The following is a 16,642-nucleotide window of genomic DNA, read 5'->3' as shown; positions in this document are numbered from 1 at the left end:
TAGCACAGTGGCGGAACCAGCTCTCAAATGTCCCAGATGGACTATTCTTTTGTCTAATAATTACAGACATTTGTGGATCAAGGAGAAACACCTCTGTGTGAGTGTGCAGTGGGAGTTGACTTTTGATCAGGCTGCAGAGACCTTACCTGAGTTAGCAAAACTATTATCTGAGTTTTCAAAGCTAGCAAGATAGTAACACTTACTTAAGACAAGCATAGATAATTGTGTCTGAAATCTGAGCATCTGGATTCTGCAATAAATCAATGTCCACCTTTTCCAAAGCTAGGCTTCTGGTTCCATCTACAAATGGTATGTCTGCAAGCAAACCATTCTTCATTGAAAGCAGAGCTTCTTGATTCATTGCCTCTATAGACAGGGTCACATTGCACTCTGTTTGTTTCTGGGACACCTCTGCTACTTTTGCTTTCTCCTGAAGCTCTGCTTCCCTCATTTCCTCTGTTTGGCGAGCAATAGTCTCTGCCTTTGCCCTTGTATTCACATCATGTGTGACATCTACAACTGTGAGCTGAGGCACTAGCTCCGGGGGGTATAACAAAATTTCTCTCATTTTCTTGTCCTTGCACACATTGGGGACCAGCAGTTTGTCATACCTCCACCTTATTCTTTTCAATGTCTCACTATCTTTGTCCATTATAGTAACCCTGTGGGCATGGGCTGCAACAATGGTCATGTCACTGAAGTACTCCAGTAGAAAGTCCTCAGCTGCTTCCTGTAAAGCCATCAATGCCACCACCTTCCACCTTTTGGTGCCCCAGGTAGCTTCATCACATATGGACCTCACCATCCTCTGGAAGGGCAGTTTTGGTATGCATAAATCTACACATTTTTGTGCCTTTCTGATTTCTCTGAAAAGTCCCATGCAGGTTTGGAGCTTCTTCATCCTTGGCCCTTTCAGAATTTTATTTGGTTTTCCAAGTCTTTTCTTTGGGGTTGCTGATCTACCACTTGCTTTCGATGCTAATCCTGGACCCTTGCCTGCCTTCCTTGCAGTGGCTTTTGTTCTAGCCATCTTACTGTACACCAAAAGAAGAGTCTCAATCCCCTTCTCTCTTTCTATGAATCTCTCTCTCCCTCTCTCTCTCTCTCTCTCTCTCTCTCTCTCTCTCTCTCTCTCTCTCTGACTCTCTGTGTCTCTCTCTCTCTCTCTCTCTCTCTCTCTCTCTCTCTCTCTCTCTCTCTCTCTCTCTCTCTCTCTCTCTCTCTCTCTAGCTTAGCATATATAACTAGAGAGAGAGAGAGAGAGAGAGAGAGAGAGAGAGAGAGAGAATCCACATTACTAAAGGCGCGCATAGACCACCGTTTAACCTCAACAAACACGTCCGCGCGCCGTTAGTATAGGTTAAAATAACACACCGATACTATCTCTCTCTCTCTCTCTCTCTCTCTCTCTGCTCAATGGACTGTACTAACGGCGCGCATAGATACATGAACTACGTGTATGACTCTCTACGCGCGCCGTTGGTATAGAGAGAGAGGGAGACAGAGAGAGAGAGAGAGAGGGAGAGAGATTGTGTGTGTGTGTATTTTTAAGATGTGTGTCTCTGTGTAAGTGTGTGTGTTTGTGAGTGTGTGTGTGTGTGTGTGTGTGTGTGTGTGTGTGTGTGTGTGTGTGTGTGTGTGTGTGTGTGTGGGTGTGTATATGTGTGTGTGTGTGTGTGTGTGTGTGGGTGTGTATATGTGTGTGTGTGTTTGTGTGTGGGTGACAGAAACAGAGATAGAGAGATTAGGCAAAGCCAGAGGGAGAAGCAGACCTTCTTTATCTCGCTGCGTGGGGTTGCTGTCGGAGACGCAGGATTTGCTCTTGCACACTCTCTATCTCACTCTCTCACTCTCTCACTCTCTTTCACAAGGTGTAGTTTTTCTCTCTCTTCACCGCTTTATATGGCGTACAAAAAGTATACGAAAATAATTATGACCACACGTGCGACCGCATGCAAATATATTTTAATTGATTGTGACACGTGGGGCGCCGCCGTGTGTATCCGTTAAAGGTGTGATTTTGAGAGAGAGAAAGAGAGAGAACAATAGAGAGAGAGTGAGAGAGAGAGAGAGTCTTAGAGAGACAGAGAGAGAGAGAGAGAGCAGATTGTCACAAAGAGAGAGAGAGAGAGAGAGAGAGAGTCTTAGAGAGACAGAGAGAGAGAGAGAGAGAGAGAGAGAGAGAGCAGATTGTCACAAGAGAGAGAGAGAGAGAGAGAGAGAGAGAGAGAGAGAGAGAGAGAGAGTCTCAGAGAGAGAGAAAGTGTGATCAGCTTGTCACAGAGAAAGGGAGAGGGAGAGACACAGATTGAGAGAGATAGAGAAAGAGGGAGTCCTTACTCTCAGAGGGAGAGAGAGAGAGAGAGAGGGAGGGAGAAAGACAGACTCCCTTGACACAGAGAAAAGCAATGGAGGAGACACCTCCCTTTGAGTTCCTGCAAACCCCACCAAAAAAAGGTGATCTCTCACTCTTTCTCTCTGTATATCTAGCAGTTGGTGTGTGTGTGTGTGTATGTGTATGTGTGTGTGTGTGTGTGTGTGTGTGTGTTCTTCAACACACACACACACACCTCAATACCCATAGTTCCATAGACAAATACACAGACACATCCTCTCTCTCTCTCTCTCTCTCTCTCTCTCTCTCTCTCTCTCTCTCTCTCTCTCTCTCTCTCTCTCTCTCTCTTTGCATTAGTCCATTGGACTAAAGGCGCGCGAGGAAGGGAAAGTTCCTTTGGCTACTCTCTCCGCGCGCCGTTAGTAATGCTATTTCTCTGGCAGTTGTACTTAAGGCGCGCGGAGAGGTTTGCACAAGGCACATTTCCTTCTTCGCGCGCCTTTAGTCCTATAGACAAATGCAAAGTGAGAGAGAGAGAGAGAGAGAGAGAGAGAGAGAGAGAGAGAGAGAGAGAGAGAGAGAGAGAGAGAGAGAGAGACTAGGTGTGTTTCTGTTTTGGTGAGAGACAGATATATTTATTTATTTATTTATTTATATTTATAGATATATTTATATCTATAAGGGGAGAGAGAGAGAGATCATGATGGTTGGGTTTTGGCAGAATTGTGATGTTTGCTCTTGGTTTTGACTTGTTATGTTTCTTGATGATTAGGATTAAGGTCCAGTAGGCAGAAGAGGCTGAAACCAGATCCAGGGCTTGTGCCAGGATTTCAAACCTTGCAGGCTCAGTTGCTTAATGTATCTGCCAAAAGAACTGTTGACTTTTGTCAGGACATATCTGAGGAAAAGTTTGTTGGTGAAGACCAATCAGAGAGGTCACCAGGGCAAGAAGATTCCTCACCCGACAAGGGTGTGGTGCCCTGTAAGGTACATCTCAAGAAAAATACCAGAAAGAGAAATATAGACTTCTCCGATGATGCAGATGTGCTAGAAAGTACAAAATGTAAAGAAAAGGAGGATGTAACTTCTCTGGAAGACCCAGCTGCAACTGATGAGAGGCTGTTTGATTTTGCAGCATCTTGTGGTGCTGGGGACAAGTATGATCTAATTCATTCTATGTTTAATCCAAAGTTTGACATTGAAGACCTATTAGCTCAGCACAGTAATTTCTTGCAGTCCTACAGAGATAAGTTTGAGGTGATGGTGCAGGTAGGAAGGGTTGTTCTGCCTACTATGACTCTTGTGCATTTAAATGACTGTGGTGGAAAGGGACAGGGAGTGAAGAAGTATAGGGAGTTACCACCCTCTTGCCGACATTCAGTCTGCCCTTTGCACCAAAAAGAATGCAAACTCATTCAGGAAGCCTTTGGCTTTATGATTTACCTCAACAGCCTGTTTGGATTCCTCATGCAGAATCCTGATGAGGTGTTAGAGGAGCAGGATGCAGCACCAGAAGAGGAATGCGAGGAGACAACTCATATGCAAGAAGTCGAGGAGGTTGAAGACACAGTTGACCTTGAGGTTGAGGCAATTGAAGTACAAAGAAGTAAGATGCTCTCCGTGAAAACCACAGAAATCAAACTTCCATTGGATGTCAGTAACTTCACTGAGAAGCATGCTCAGATGATGTTGCCAGCTGTGCCTGAGTTCAGGATTGGAGACAGGACCTATATCTTCTTACATGATGTGCAAAGTGTGTTTTATTTAAGGGAGGATTTCTCCCTGGCTATTATTTCCAGAGTCCAAGAGGAGAGGAGTGGATTTGTTTCAGAGGATAGTAGTGATGATGAGGCAATGGAAACATCCAGCAATCCAATGGAATGCCTTCGAAGATGCTTTGAGAAAGCTGAAAAATACAAGGAGACACTACCTGATGAAGCCACCTTCCAAGCAATAAGACAAAGCCTAAGACCATCGAAAAGTAACAAAGAAGTGGAGGATTGGTTTAACCATTCAGGTCAGGGGTCAACTACATCTGTAGACCTGTGGCAAGAAAACCTCTTTCTGCAGGATGAGAGCTTCATGGTATCTCTCTCTCTCTCTCTCTCTCTCTCTCTCTCTCTCTCTCTCTCTCTCTCTCTCTCTCTCTCTCTCTCTCTCTCTCTGTTTGTGTCATTTCTGACATTGTATGTGCAGTCTTGGATTGCTGACAAGGATGACTTCCTTCGGCGCCGGACAAGAGAGTATCGAGGAAGGGATGCGGCCCTAGCACAGTACCTTTCAAAGCTCTGCGAGTCACCGATAGTAGTTTTTCACAATTCCATGTCACAAGAGGGTTCAATAGCAACTTACACATTCAAGACACTATCACGCTTCTTGGGTGGACCGGTGCTGCCCAAAAGTGCAGATAAAGTCATTCTTGTTGACAAAGTGTTTGCTAGAGATTGTTTTGGTTACTGCCCAGGCTATACAGGTGGTCGGGCAGCGTATTACTACACGTACACAGCAATGGCACTAGCTCTTGGTAGACAAAACCCAGATGAACTTTTAGAGTATGGCAAACATCTCATGATTCGTTACAAGGGTGACGTGCCAAAAAACAAAATTGAACCTGCAAAATCTTGATACACTTCAAGTAGCAATTGTATAAGATCATGTATTACATAAATTTTTTACAATGCCATCCACTCAGAGTATCTTTCTCCACTTGTGATTCACATACACCATTGTCTCTCTCCACCTTCGTTGACTTTCACGAGCTCCGGAGTTGTTGTATGCCATTGATCTTTTAGATTTTTGTTGTTGTAAATGTTTGATTGCTTGTGCTGTTGCTGAATTTGCCAAGACTTCTTTTGCCTGCATTCGATGAATGATTCTACGATAGAACCATTCAAATAGTTCTCTCAAACTGTTAGCCTTGATTCGAGAGCCACCATGTCGTGTGTGCCTGAAATAAGCATTTCTCGCCATGTAATGAGACTTTTCCATCCCTTGGGTATTCCATATTGCCGGGTTCCCATACTTCTGTATAAAATATGGCAAATGATTGAAGATGATGTGCTGCATATGAAAACAGATTAGTTAGAATGTTTTACACTCACATATTTGCACATAAGAGAGAATGAAATACACAATAATACCATGTAGTGAGTAATCTGGGTGTCTGTCCATGCTGTCTTGAATGATTTTTTCAGAAGGTTGAGATTTTCCTTGAACTTGTTCATATCACCTTGTGACCAGTCATCTTTGTCGCACATCAAAAATAGGATGTCTATTGATCGCCAAACCTCAGCCTTCGCGTTACGAGTAGTTGGTTCGTGGTCTTTGACTGCAATATGTAGCTTTTTCCAGCTCTGATACTCTACCTTGCTAACATAAGATGTGTTATATATTTTTCCATGTTTTGTTAGCTTTGGATCTCTTGTACCTTGGGGCTTAGATAAAAACCTCCGTGCCTTCACCCCACCGATGGATGGTTTGCATGGGACATCCTTCTCAGCAGTTGATCTCTTTTCATCCCGCTGGATTTTCACATTGCCACCATGAAGCCCCATATCCGACAGTACCATTTCTAAGCACTGCAAGGCTACTTGTCGTTCTGCAGAGTTCTTAATCTTCCAAGCAAACCCGATGTATAAGTAGACCAATTTCTCTAAAATTCTACAAAGGGCATGCATTGTACAAATGTGAACATTCACAAGTGGTATTTTCAAAACTGGTCGAAAAGCAGGATCCTCAATGTGACGTGTTGGAGCTTTTCTCCACCACTTTGGGTTCATGACCTTTGCAGGCTCCATGCAAAACAAACACGGTGACTTTGCCATTGCACCCATTCCACAATTATACATGCACTTTAATGTTTTAAGGTCACCTGCAAGATGCCACTGAACTTGAAAGTCTCCCCTTCCATCTAGACGTAGTACCTCTCCCTGGTTAGTCTGTCGATCAATCAGCTCCGGAATATTAGTTCGATGGAACACCCAATATAGAATCTCATGATCTTCTTTCTTTACCTGCAACACAAAATAAATGAGACTTAAGTAGATCTGAATATTTGAGCTTACTTGAGAATATCGCTTACCTCAAACGCACCAAGCCACCATATGTTAGATTCTGATTGAACACTAAAATATAAAGGATCATCACTGGGACACTTTGAGAGGGCTCTATTCATTAAAGTAATAGTAACACGCTCTAGCTTTTTCTCTTTAACAAGCTCACACTCATCCAGTTTTAACACAAAATGTAATAGTCCACGTGACTCTTCAAATGTGACGTTGTAAAACTCCACCATTCTCTTCTGTAGTATCCGCAGGTCCATAAAAATATTGTTGAACTCATCATATGCCACAGTGTTGGCTCCATGGCCACTGTAAGTTGCTTTAATATGAAAGGGCTGTCCAAGATAGTCTCCCTGTGCCTCGTTAAGCTGAAGCCTCTCTTTCCAAACACTTGAGGCTGATGGTAGAAGTTTGGATTTTATACCCTTCCTAACAAAGATGGTTGAGACAGACTTTTGGATAGCCGAATATCCTCTTTTGCTTACACCAAGTGAATCAAGTGTGCCTTGTATCTCTTTTGCAGGCACTGAGTTCTCTGAAATAAAGCGGTCCACTACATTTCTTTGTAGAACCTTAAACTTCTTGTCATGTACTATATCTGCTGCCAGGCTTCTACTTATAAGTGGCTTCAATCTCTTTCCTATATTGGCTTTGGGGTCAATGTTTTCCTTGTCAGGATAGATTGAGTCTCTACATGAAGACAATGCATAAGTAAATAACAGAAAATTTGCTTCGCTAACACTATTTAGGCACATGAAAACAATGCATAACAAGAAAGAACAAAGTGATTACTTAACTAAGACAATGTAGCCAACCAAGAAGCATCACCTTAATGCTCGGATTCTTTTCTTGAGACCTCCTGATGCAACCTGCAATGTTTCAAGATTGCGCAATTTCTTCTTTCGGATACGACCACCCAAGATGGTGTCCTTCATTTGACAACTTCGCACCTTTTCTTTCAGTTCTTGTACCTCTGTTTTTTGTTGCAAAATGGTAACCTGATCTGTAGAATGTAAATGTGAAAGGCGAACAATCTCACATTGTTGAGATTGGAAAATGCTCTTGTAAGTTCCAGCTTCTCTTGTAAGTGATTTACAATAACCCAGAAGGCCGTTTTCTCCATCACCAGCAAAGGTCAATAAGCTTGTAGGATTGACAAACGGTGGAGACGCATTAGTTATTGGATTCTTAGGGTAGAGAGAGCCTCTCGTCCAGATATCTATGTGTTTAGCTCCTTGAGCTCTGAGCGTGTCTATGGAGGTGGGAGGTATATGTGTGTTTGTTTTACTGCGCTTAATCAATGGTTGGTACTCATTGTCCAAATCAATGTGAAGGTGATATTTGGCTCGTTTGTGGGTAACATTTGTGCCATTTGAGGAGTGCGCCATTAGCCAAATGTGCAGGTTTAATGGAAAGTGAATAGCGGCTGCGGATTTGTCCCTCCATGTTAGCCTCATTCCCTCCGTATTGACGTTGTTCATTCAATACAACTAAAAAGAGTATTATCCCTCAATCACTACGAACGAATGTTCAGAGGGGTAAGGAATGTACTTAAAGTACACTTTTTGAAGTTTTACTATGAAAGACCCAGCTCTTTTATTTGTCATTTTTTCTAGAGAGAGAGTGCAAAAAATACATTTTCTTAGAAGGCCCTCCAAATGACCTCCGAAATTTCCTAATGCAATAATTATATTGGAACTCCACACTAGTACCATGGCTGGTCAGCTCATTAACCGAGAGAAGGTTCTTTGTTAAATCGGGAACATAATAGATGTCAGGGACCATAATAGTGGTGCCATTTGGTAGCCTCAAATGGAGGGATCCTTTTCCGGCAGCGTTATAGAGAGCGTCATCACCAAGTCGAACCTCCAATGAAGAGGTGACAGGTTGGTAATCATGCAGCCAGGCTTGTGTTCCTGTCATATGATGTGTAGCGCCAGTATCAAGGTACCAGTCCTCAGCATGAGAAGTGGAAGTGGCAATGGCAGCATAGAGATGCATTGTGTTTACATCTTCACTCAGGTCATCAGTCCCATAGGCTATGTTTGCATTCATCCGAGTGTTGGAAAAACGAAGCTGACGCCTCTTTGTGCGGCATTGACGCTCTGTATGACCTCTACGATGACAAAAATTACATGTGGGTACAACTGAAGCAGAGGTGGAAGATCTAAAACTGTTACGAAAGCGAGGAGTGTAAGGTGTTGGACTAAAGGTTGGTCCTGATTGTCTAGAGAAGGAAGATCCTGCATTTGAACTAGATTGCCTAAGCAAGTGAGATTGACGGGATAGAAATTGTCTAGGTCGGAAACGAGTGTGTGTTCTAGAACCTCCTGCAAGCATAGCTAGGGGAGTGGTGGAAGATGTGCTGGAAGGTGTCAACAGTGTATTGGTCCGCCGATTTCGAATTTGATCTTCCTATCTTATATTAGCCAGCAGAGTTATTAGCTTCAAATTAGGTGTATTAGAATGTTGAGAAACGAAAGACTGCCATGAATCAGGTAAAGCATTCAACAGCACATTTACTTGAACCTCCTCGGGGAGGGTGAGTCCAGCAATTAAAAGGTTGTCATTCGCAGCCTGCCATGCTTCAAGAAAAGCCTCAGTCGTGGCATAGGATTCCATTTGGATCTCATTCAGTTGCTTGTGCAGGAGAACTCGGGATACGACATTTGTCTGTTGGTACTGTGTCTTCAAAAATGTCCACATCTCCTCAGCAGTTTCCAACGTTCTAACCAATTGGAGTTGGCGATCACCAAGATGTAGCACAATTTCTGTTCGGGCTTCAAGGTCTTTCTTTTTCCAGGCTGCAATTTCATCCGCAGTAGGTGGTGCTGCACCAGCAGCAACAGGTTGTTGTGCAGGGTCAGGTTCAGCACCATTTGTCACGCCCCAGTTTCCAGCCTTTTCCAGGACCATCTTTATTCTAAGGCTCCAGGGAAGGTAATTCGAGCCTTGAAGCTTTTTGATCTGGTAGAATTTGGACACGGTGGATGAAGTGCTCGCTGCAGCCATGCTTCTTGATGAGTCCGGATCAAACCAAGAATCAGAGCGTGCAGGGAGAAGCGTGAGGGCGCTAGTACTCTAGAGGATTAGTAGTTGTCAGCGAATGATACCATGTAGACAGCTACTATATAGAACACAAAGAGAGAGAGAGTACACAGACAGTAACACCAGAAGCAGGTACGAACGGTTATGTTTTATTAAGGTGCACGTTGGTTCATATGTACAATAGACGACCCCTCGGTCATCATGTGACGATTCACATTTATAATTGTTAATCTGAAGTTACGTATTTGTTTATTTGCCAATACTTGGGTGCCTCAGGTTTAACAACCTCCTTCTCTCTCTTTCTTGCTCACGCCTCTGCGTGCTCTCTTTCTCTATTCCTTTCTCTCACAGACATGAGGATCATCCCAACGGAATGAACAAGGTTGTTGCAGAGCCTTGCCCTGTACAACTCGTGCGCATTCGTGAAATCGTGGGAATTGGGAAGCAAAGTCGTAGATTTTGAGGAGATTTCTCTCCTCGCCTCACTGGACATTGCGGACGCCGTCGTCAACGACGATAGTCCTGCCCAAATCAAGGCCTTCTCTGAGGCCCTTGAGGATCTTCTTACCACGGTTGCCACTTGGTACGGAGAAGGCCTCCAGCTTCTGCGTGAAGCGATACCCGAGTCGCTTGTCCATGGTGTCAACGAGGGCTTTGGCAAGCGCTCAGTTTCGCGTCTTAGGGCCATACAATTCCGCTCTGATCCTAATAGGGGTTTTTACTTGCTGAAGAATCTGCGGCATCATGAGTACTAGTTGTGTATTGATCCAGGGCCACCAGGAACTCCAGTGCCCGCCACGGTGCGAGAGGGATATATATGGATCCGGATCATGAGAATTAGCTGCTGTGCAGGACTGCTGCCGCTGGGATACACCAGCGTGGCATCGATGTCCACCAACACATCCACCATCTGCTGCTGCACACCTGCACGTCAACGATGGCAGCTCATGCAACATGTTACCATGGGGAGGACGACGGGCATCTGTGTGTGTGTGTGTGCGCGCGCAAATTGAACTGCTTCTGGAGAACCTGCAATGCTATAGTTTTTATTATTATTATTAACAGGGGTTTTGTTAGCTTTTTGTTAGTGTGAAAAACTGCTAGTCAGAAGCTGCCACGTGGTTCGTGCGATCAGATTAAAAAAGGGAGCCTTTGGTTCACCAAGTAAAAATATCTTAGACTAATTAATAGCATCAAATAACTGTTTTTTGTTTCAATTTGAGAAGTGCTGAAATGGCATATATAATTTTCGATATTTTACTTGATCTTAATTCGATACAAACGCAGCTAACAGCTAACGAAGTTATTTTTTGCTTTTCTCTTTTTAAGTAACGTTTTCTTTTCACCACCCAGCAAAAAGACTGAAGCTACGTGGAAGGGAAATGTGACTGGACAAAAAGCAAATATTGCGCGTGCGTTTTCCGCACGGGTACATTTCAACCTAGGTTAAAACCAGGTCTGACAGTTTCATTCCTACAGAAAGCAGTCTTTAGCAGAGTCTCGCTCAACAGCTAGGGTAAGGCCTTGAATAACCTTAATTAGGGTAAAATCTCCATTCAGAAAGCAGTACAATATGGTGCAGAATGTGCAGGCGACGCTGGGCTGTAAGAAGACCTCAAGCTTCAAGGTCACAGCCAAGGATTCTCGAGCGCATTGTAATTCTCGGGATGTCCTAGGCGCTTGCTCTCCTCCTGCTTACAAACTCTCAGATAACTGGCAGCGCTTGGAGGCACAAAGCCGCGATGAGTGCCTCTCCTTTAGCACCCGAGGCTACTACTCAGCCACCATGGACCAGACCTGCCCTTCCTTAAACACAGCCACTGCTTGCTCCATCCTTTCCCTCACCATTGTGCGATGGCTTCATCTGGTTAACCAAGCAGCTACCGTCGACGCAGGCAGACGGTTGCCGTCTCCTGCTACTCTGGACCGCCTGCTGCTGGAGGGTTCTCGGCGATGGAGGCGCTTTCTCTCCCTACCTCAGGTGAGGGCGATAAGCGGATCAGATGGTTTACATGAATTGGATACGGCGTTGCGATATAGCAAGATGGGAGTGAGAGCGGATGATACGCACAGCTTCACAGCGTTTTTCCAACCACCATCGCCCGCGGGGGAGGCCGAACATATGGGGGAATTAGAGGTTGCGTGCGAGGCGTTAGGGTTTGAGAGCGTGTGGGAGAGTCTTGTAACGGAAGCCTCGGCTGAGAAGCAAGGGATGACGTATGTGGTGGGCTGGAACGGCCATTATTTTGTGCTATACATACCGCCGGGGTCTGCTGCCAAGCGGGGAGCCTTTTATGTGGTGGACACGCTGGGACGGAGGCTGTCGGCGGATTGCAATCAGGCTTACATTCTCAAGCTGGACTCCTCCTCTACATTATTAATGAACTCACCTGCGCATGGTGGCGAAGGTTCTAATACTAAAATAACGAGCGGCGCAGATGCATGCAGGGTGTTCCTGCGCGATCTTTTAGCAGGTGCTGCTGTGAAGGAGGTGGTGTCAGACTACAAGAAAGGCCTGGTCTCACAGCAGAAGCTTCTTCAGACTATGCAAATCGACTTTCGGGCGGTAATTGCACCTGCCATCAGCTAGCACCTGTCCGCCCTAAGCTAATCAATTGTAGTCATTTCTCCCATAAAGTCAGATTATTTTATTTTGATTATTTTGTAATTGATGCTGCTGGAGTTGCACTCCATCTACCTTCCTAATAGTTTTATGAAATTACTTAGGTACAGCTTGTCTTTTGACGGTTGGCACTTTCAGTACTGTAGCCTCTTTGCTTATATCATGGTGGTCTTCTTTGGGTAATGCTCAGCTGCATCTGTGAGGGCATTTTGGCCCTCAGATTCTGCTGTACGTGTGTTAGCACCTGCTGGCCAATTTTACACAAATTTTAAGGCTCAACAGTGCAACTTTCAATTTGGCAGTACAGGCTCAGATTTTCAAAAAAACGTAAAATTCAGAGAATAGTGAAGAATAAATTAGAAAAAAGAAAAGTTTACAAAAGCCCCTAATTATAAGGGAGGACACGGGCTATCGTGATGGTGAGAGAAATGGCCAAAAAGTTAAAAGAAATTTCCCAAATTTTCACATTTTATGAGGTTCTAAATTTGATTTTTCTCGAAGAGTGGTCCGACGTTACAAAAAACGATGCAACTGAACCCCGGTGCATAAGGGCGTATTCACACGACATCGTAGTAGCGTTTTGCATTCGTCATCTTGGTTTGTCGGCTTCTGGAAACGCACCCTCCACTCTGCCAATTTTGGCAGAGTTGGGAAAACGTTGCCCCCCTCTCTATTGTCTCTCTCATGCGCCCTCCAGAAACGACAAGTAGCTTTACTCGCAACTGCAAAGAATGTTGAGCTCACGCAAAACGCTGCCCTTGCAGCGTGCAAATGCACTCTAATTCATATTCGTAGTGGCAAATTACAGTAAAGTACATGCAGTTTGAGCATGCCTTGACTAATAGTCGAAGTAATTTTGACTAGTAGCTTAATGCAGCTTTCCGTCAAGGTCCAAGGTCGGGGGGTAGAGCATCTTGGCCCTCCACTTACTATCTATTACACACCGTAATTTCAAAACGCACTGTCAGATGTAGCTAGGATACATCAGTAGCCGGAATTTGTTTGATAGTAGATACTCTATGCACCCAAACGCAATCATTGCCTAGCAAGTAAGAAATGGGAAAGAATCAATGCCTATTCTACGCTTGAGAGTTTTGCACATGCAATGCCACCTCAGCACATGTAATCTATAATTACATTCTGCAATGGATGTCCACTAGAAGCTGCTTCCCACCAATGATGCCCGATCACTCCTAATTGCCTTTGTTGCACCTTCTCCTTCAATCCCTCTTGAATAGATAGTGTTCTCCTCTTGGCCCCCCCCCCACCCGGACCCTTGACGGTCAGGAATGGTCCCTTAGAGATCATTCGCCACAATCCTCCTCCCCTATGGCTCCTGGCATCCGCCGATCGCCAAGGGTTTAAGGATTATGGAGAATCACTACAAGAGGCTCTTCACATTAGCGACGCTCACATAGCGACGCTCAAAAAAAAAAAAATCCCGGCGTCGCTATGAGCGTCGCTATAAGCGTCGCTATGAGCGTCGCAAATTTACAAAGAAATTTGCGACGCTCATAGCGACGCCAGCTGGGGTAAAAAAAATAACCGAGCGTGCTCAAAAACTCAGATCTCAGATCTGAGTTTTTCGGCGCCCTCAAGCAAAGAGCAGGTAACGCTCTCCCTCACTCTCTCTCTCTCTCTCTCTCTCTCTCTCTTTTTCTTTTACACACACACACACACACACACACACACACACACACACACACGAGGAGAGGAAGGAGAGCCAGGTATGCTCCTTCCCTCTCCTCATTCTCATGTTCCCTTCCCCTCTCTCTCTCCCTCTCTCTCTCTCACACACACACACATACACACACACATAGTGTTTTTGAGAGAGAGAGAGAGAGAGAGAGAGAGAGTGCAAAAACGCACACACATACATAAACAAAGAATGCACACACACATTGAGAGAGAAAAAGAGAGAGAGAGCATGCATAAACAAAAAACGCACGCATTGAGAGAGGAAAAGAGAGAGAGAACATGCATAAACAAAAAACGCACACATTGAGAGAGGAAAAGAGAAAGAAAACATGCATACGATCCAAAAAAACGCACACACATTGAGAGAGAAAGAAAGAGAAACTAAGGGAGCGTCGTAGGAAACTAATTAAAATTAAAAGACCTAAAGATCTAGCCGACGAGGAGTTGAACTGAAGACCTATTATTCAAGAGAGAAATGGCATAATCAATCTATCATACTTGGCATGGGTGATAGAAAGGTTATACCATTTATCTCTTTTTATTGGCACACACATCCACACACGCGCACACACACAGGAAGAAGAGAGTTATAACGTCGTAGGAAACTATCTTAAAAGACGTTAAAGATTAGGTTATATGTAGACTTACATTAAATTAGATTTAGGTTTATTTTTAACTAGATTTACGTTTATTTAAGCTAGATTTAGATTTACGTTATATTAGATTAGATGCGGGTCTCCATAGACTGCGATGCCTGCATGAAGCGGGTGAAGAAAGCCCTCAATGGAATATAGGGTATTGCTGCCTTCACTCATGGTGGGCTCCGTCGATCCAAAAGTACTGGTGAAATGTCTTCAGAAGATAGGGAAGAAGGTGGATCTTCAGGGCGGCAAGAGTCACTACATCCCCGACACAATGACCATCTAGACAACCTCTAGTCATTAGACTTACGTTAAATTAGATTTAGCTTTATTTTTAGTTAGATTTACGTTTATTTAGATTTACGCTTATTTACGTTAGATCGAGTCCACGCAAGAATTACTTACGGTTTAGGGTTTAGAGTTAGACGAACAGTGAAAAGATCTACTGTGAAAAGATGTTAAGATGAAGTGAAGTGCTACAGCTAGAGAAGAGGCAAAGGGATTTTGTCCACTACATGCAGTATCATGTAGACGTGGGTGTCTAGATTTCTTGTACCCACAAATATAGGTATTGACCAATAAAGACGAGATTATAACCCGGTGGTTCTGATCTCCGTGCACCTCTAGACCGAGGTGTGCGGGGATTGGACATGACTAGAGAATGTGAGGTAAAGAGAGAGAGAGAGAGAGAGAGAGAGAGAGAGAGAGAGAGAGAGAGAGAGATAAAACGAAGAATGCCAATAGAATATTAAATTTGTTGTCCAGGTTATAAGTTTTTTATCCTCATTATGAGTAGCGACGAGGATGTGGGACCGTCCAACCGAAACACCTATCTCTCAACGAGGGTCTTATGTCCTTGTAATCAATGCAAGCATGCTGTGCGACGGACAAGACGTGTTTCTTTGCAGCACGTTCGCGAATTTGGCGAGTTCGATCCATCTATTATAGATCGAGTTGTTGCCAATTATAACTCGTCGGACTCTGACGCTGGCCAACAAGCAGCAATCTTGCAACCCAATAGACGTATTCGCAGGCGCTTTGGTCAAGCAGCATATGTGAGGCCACAAGATGTAGCCTCTGACAGCTCGGGGGATGATCATGCAGAGCACATTCCCAACGAGGCAATGTTTGAGCCCGAGATTGATGAAATGATCGAGACGATCATGGATTCAGAAAGGCTTATCTATGATGATATGAAAAGTGAAGCCGATACATCATTGTATAATGGAGCACGTATGTCTAGATTGAAAGCACTCCTGGTTCTTCTCAACATGCAGGCAAAGTTTGGATGGAGTGACACTAGCGTCACAGCGCTTTTCAGGTGATCTATTACAATTAGTTTACTTTAATAGAACTCTAAATGTATAATGATCTGATAGATTTTTACACGACTGTATCATATTTTTATGTTGTGTAGATTGCTGAAAGAGCACATTCTACCAGCTGACAATGTGATGCCAGATTCCCGAGATGAAGCAAGAAAGATTTTGCGAAACTTGGGGATGGATTACAATTCTATCCACGCTTGTCCTAATGACTGCATTCTTTTCAGAGGGGAATACACAGACATGGAGAAGTGTCCGAAATGTGATTCCGAAAGATATCGAGTAGATCTCCACGGGACAAAAATTCCACAAAAGGTTTTGCGACATTTTCCTTTGCTTCCTCGCATCAAGCATTTCTTCGAATGTAAGTCCATGGCCGCCCTAGCATCATGGCATGAGGAGAATAAATCTTCGGATGGTGTGCTACGAATTCCTGCAGATTGTGCAGCCTGGAAACATATAGATGGAACATGGTCGGATTTTGCCAGGGAAGCTCGAAATTTGCGCTTAGGCCTGGCTATGGATGGCGTAAATCCATTTGGTCAAAGATCAACATCTTACAGTGTATGGCCCGTTGTCATCGTCAACTACAACATTCCCCCGTGGTTGACTACGAAGAAGGGGCACCTATGGCTAAGCTTGATTGTGCCAGGGCGATATAAAGTGGGGAATATGGATGTGTATCTTCGTCCACTATTGGAAGAGCTACAACAATTGTGGATTGGCATAGAGGTGGTGGATATGAGCCGACACACAGGACGACGGAATGCTTTGATCAGAGGTATTCTAATGTGGACCATGCATGACTATCCCGAGCTAACAGAATGCTCAGGTGATCTATTGACACTCCTCTCTCAGACACTGTAAATCTTGTTTTTCCCCATAGTTGATCTATTATCATGTGTATACAT

General features: G+C 44.1%; 1 protein-coding gene across 1 annotated transcript; it reads left to right on the top strand.

The window, feature by feature from the left end:
- The first annotated feature begins 11,017 nt into the window (after window positions 1-11,017).
- Window positions 11,018-12,034, top strand: LOC147439892 (uncharacterized). The gene has a single exon (XM_086484080.1). It carries the CDS (start codon window positions 11,018-11,020, stop codon window positions 12,032-12,034), a length of 1,017 nt encoding a protein of 338 aa, XP_086340206.1.
- Window positions 12,035-16,642: the final 4,608 nt, after the last annotated feature.

Source organism: Adiantum capillus-veneris, chromosome 16 (assembly GCF_014529385.1).
Source record: "Adiantum capillus-veneris isolate H3 chromosome 16, ASM1452938v2, whole genome shotgun sequence".
NCBI classification, from domain to species: Eukaryota; Viridiplantae; Streptophyta; class Polypodiopsida; order Polypodiales; family Pteridaceae; genus Adiantum; species Adiantum capillus-veneris.
The sequence above is the reverse complement of the archived record's forward strand: the minus strand, read 5'-3'. Positions and strand labels throughout refer to the sequence as shown.

What these genes read in the sequence shown, in the direction of transcription:
- LOC147439892 (XM_086484080.1), top strand. Translation starts at nt 11,018, where the DNA reads ATGGTGCAGAATGTGCAGGCGACGCTGGGCTGTAAGAAGACCTCAAGC.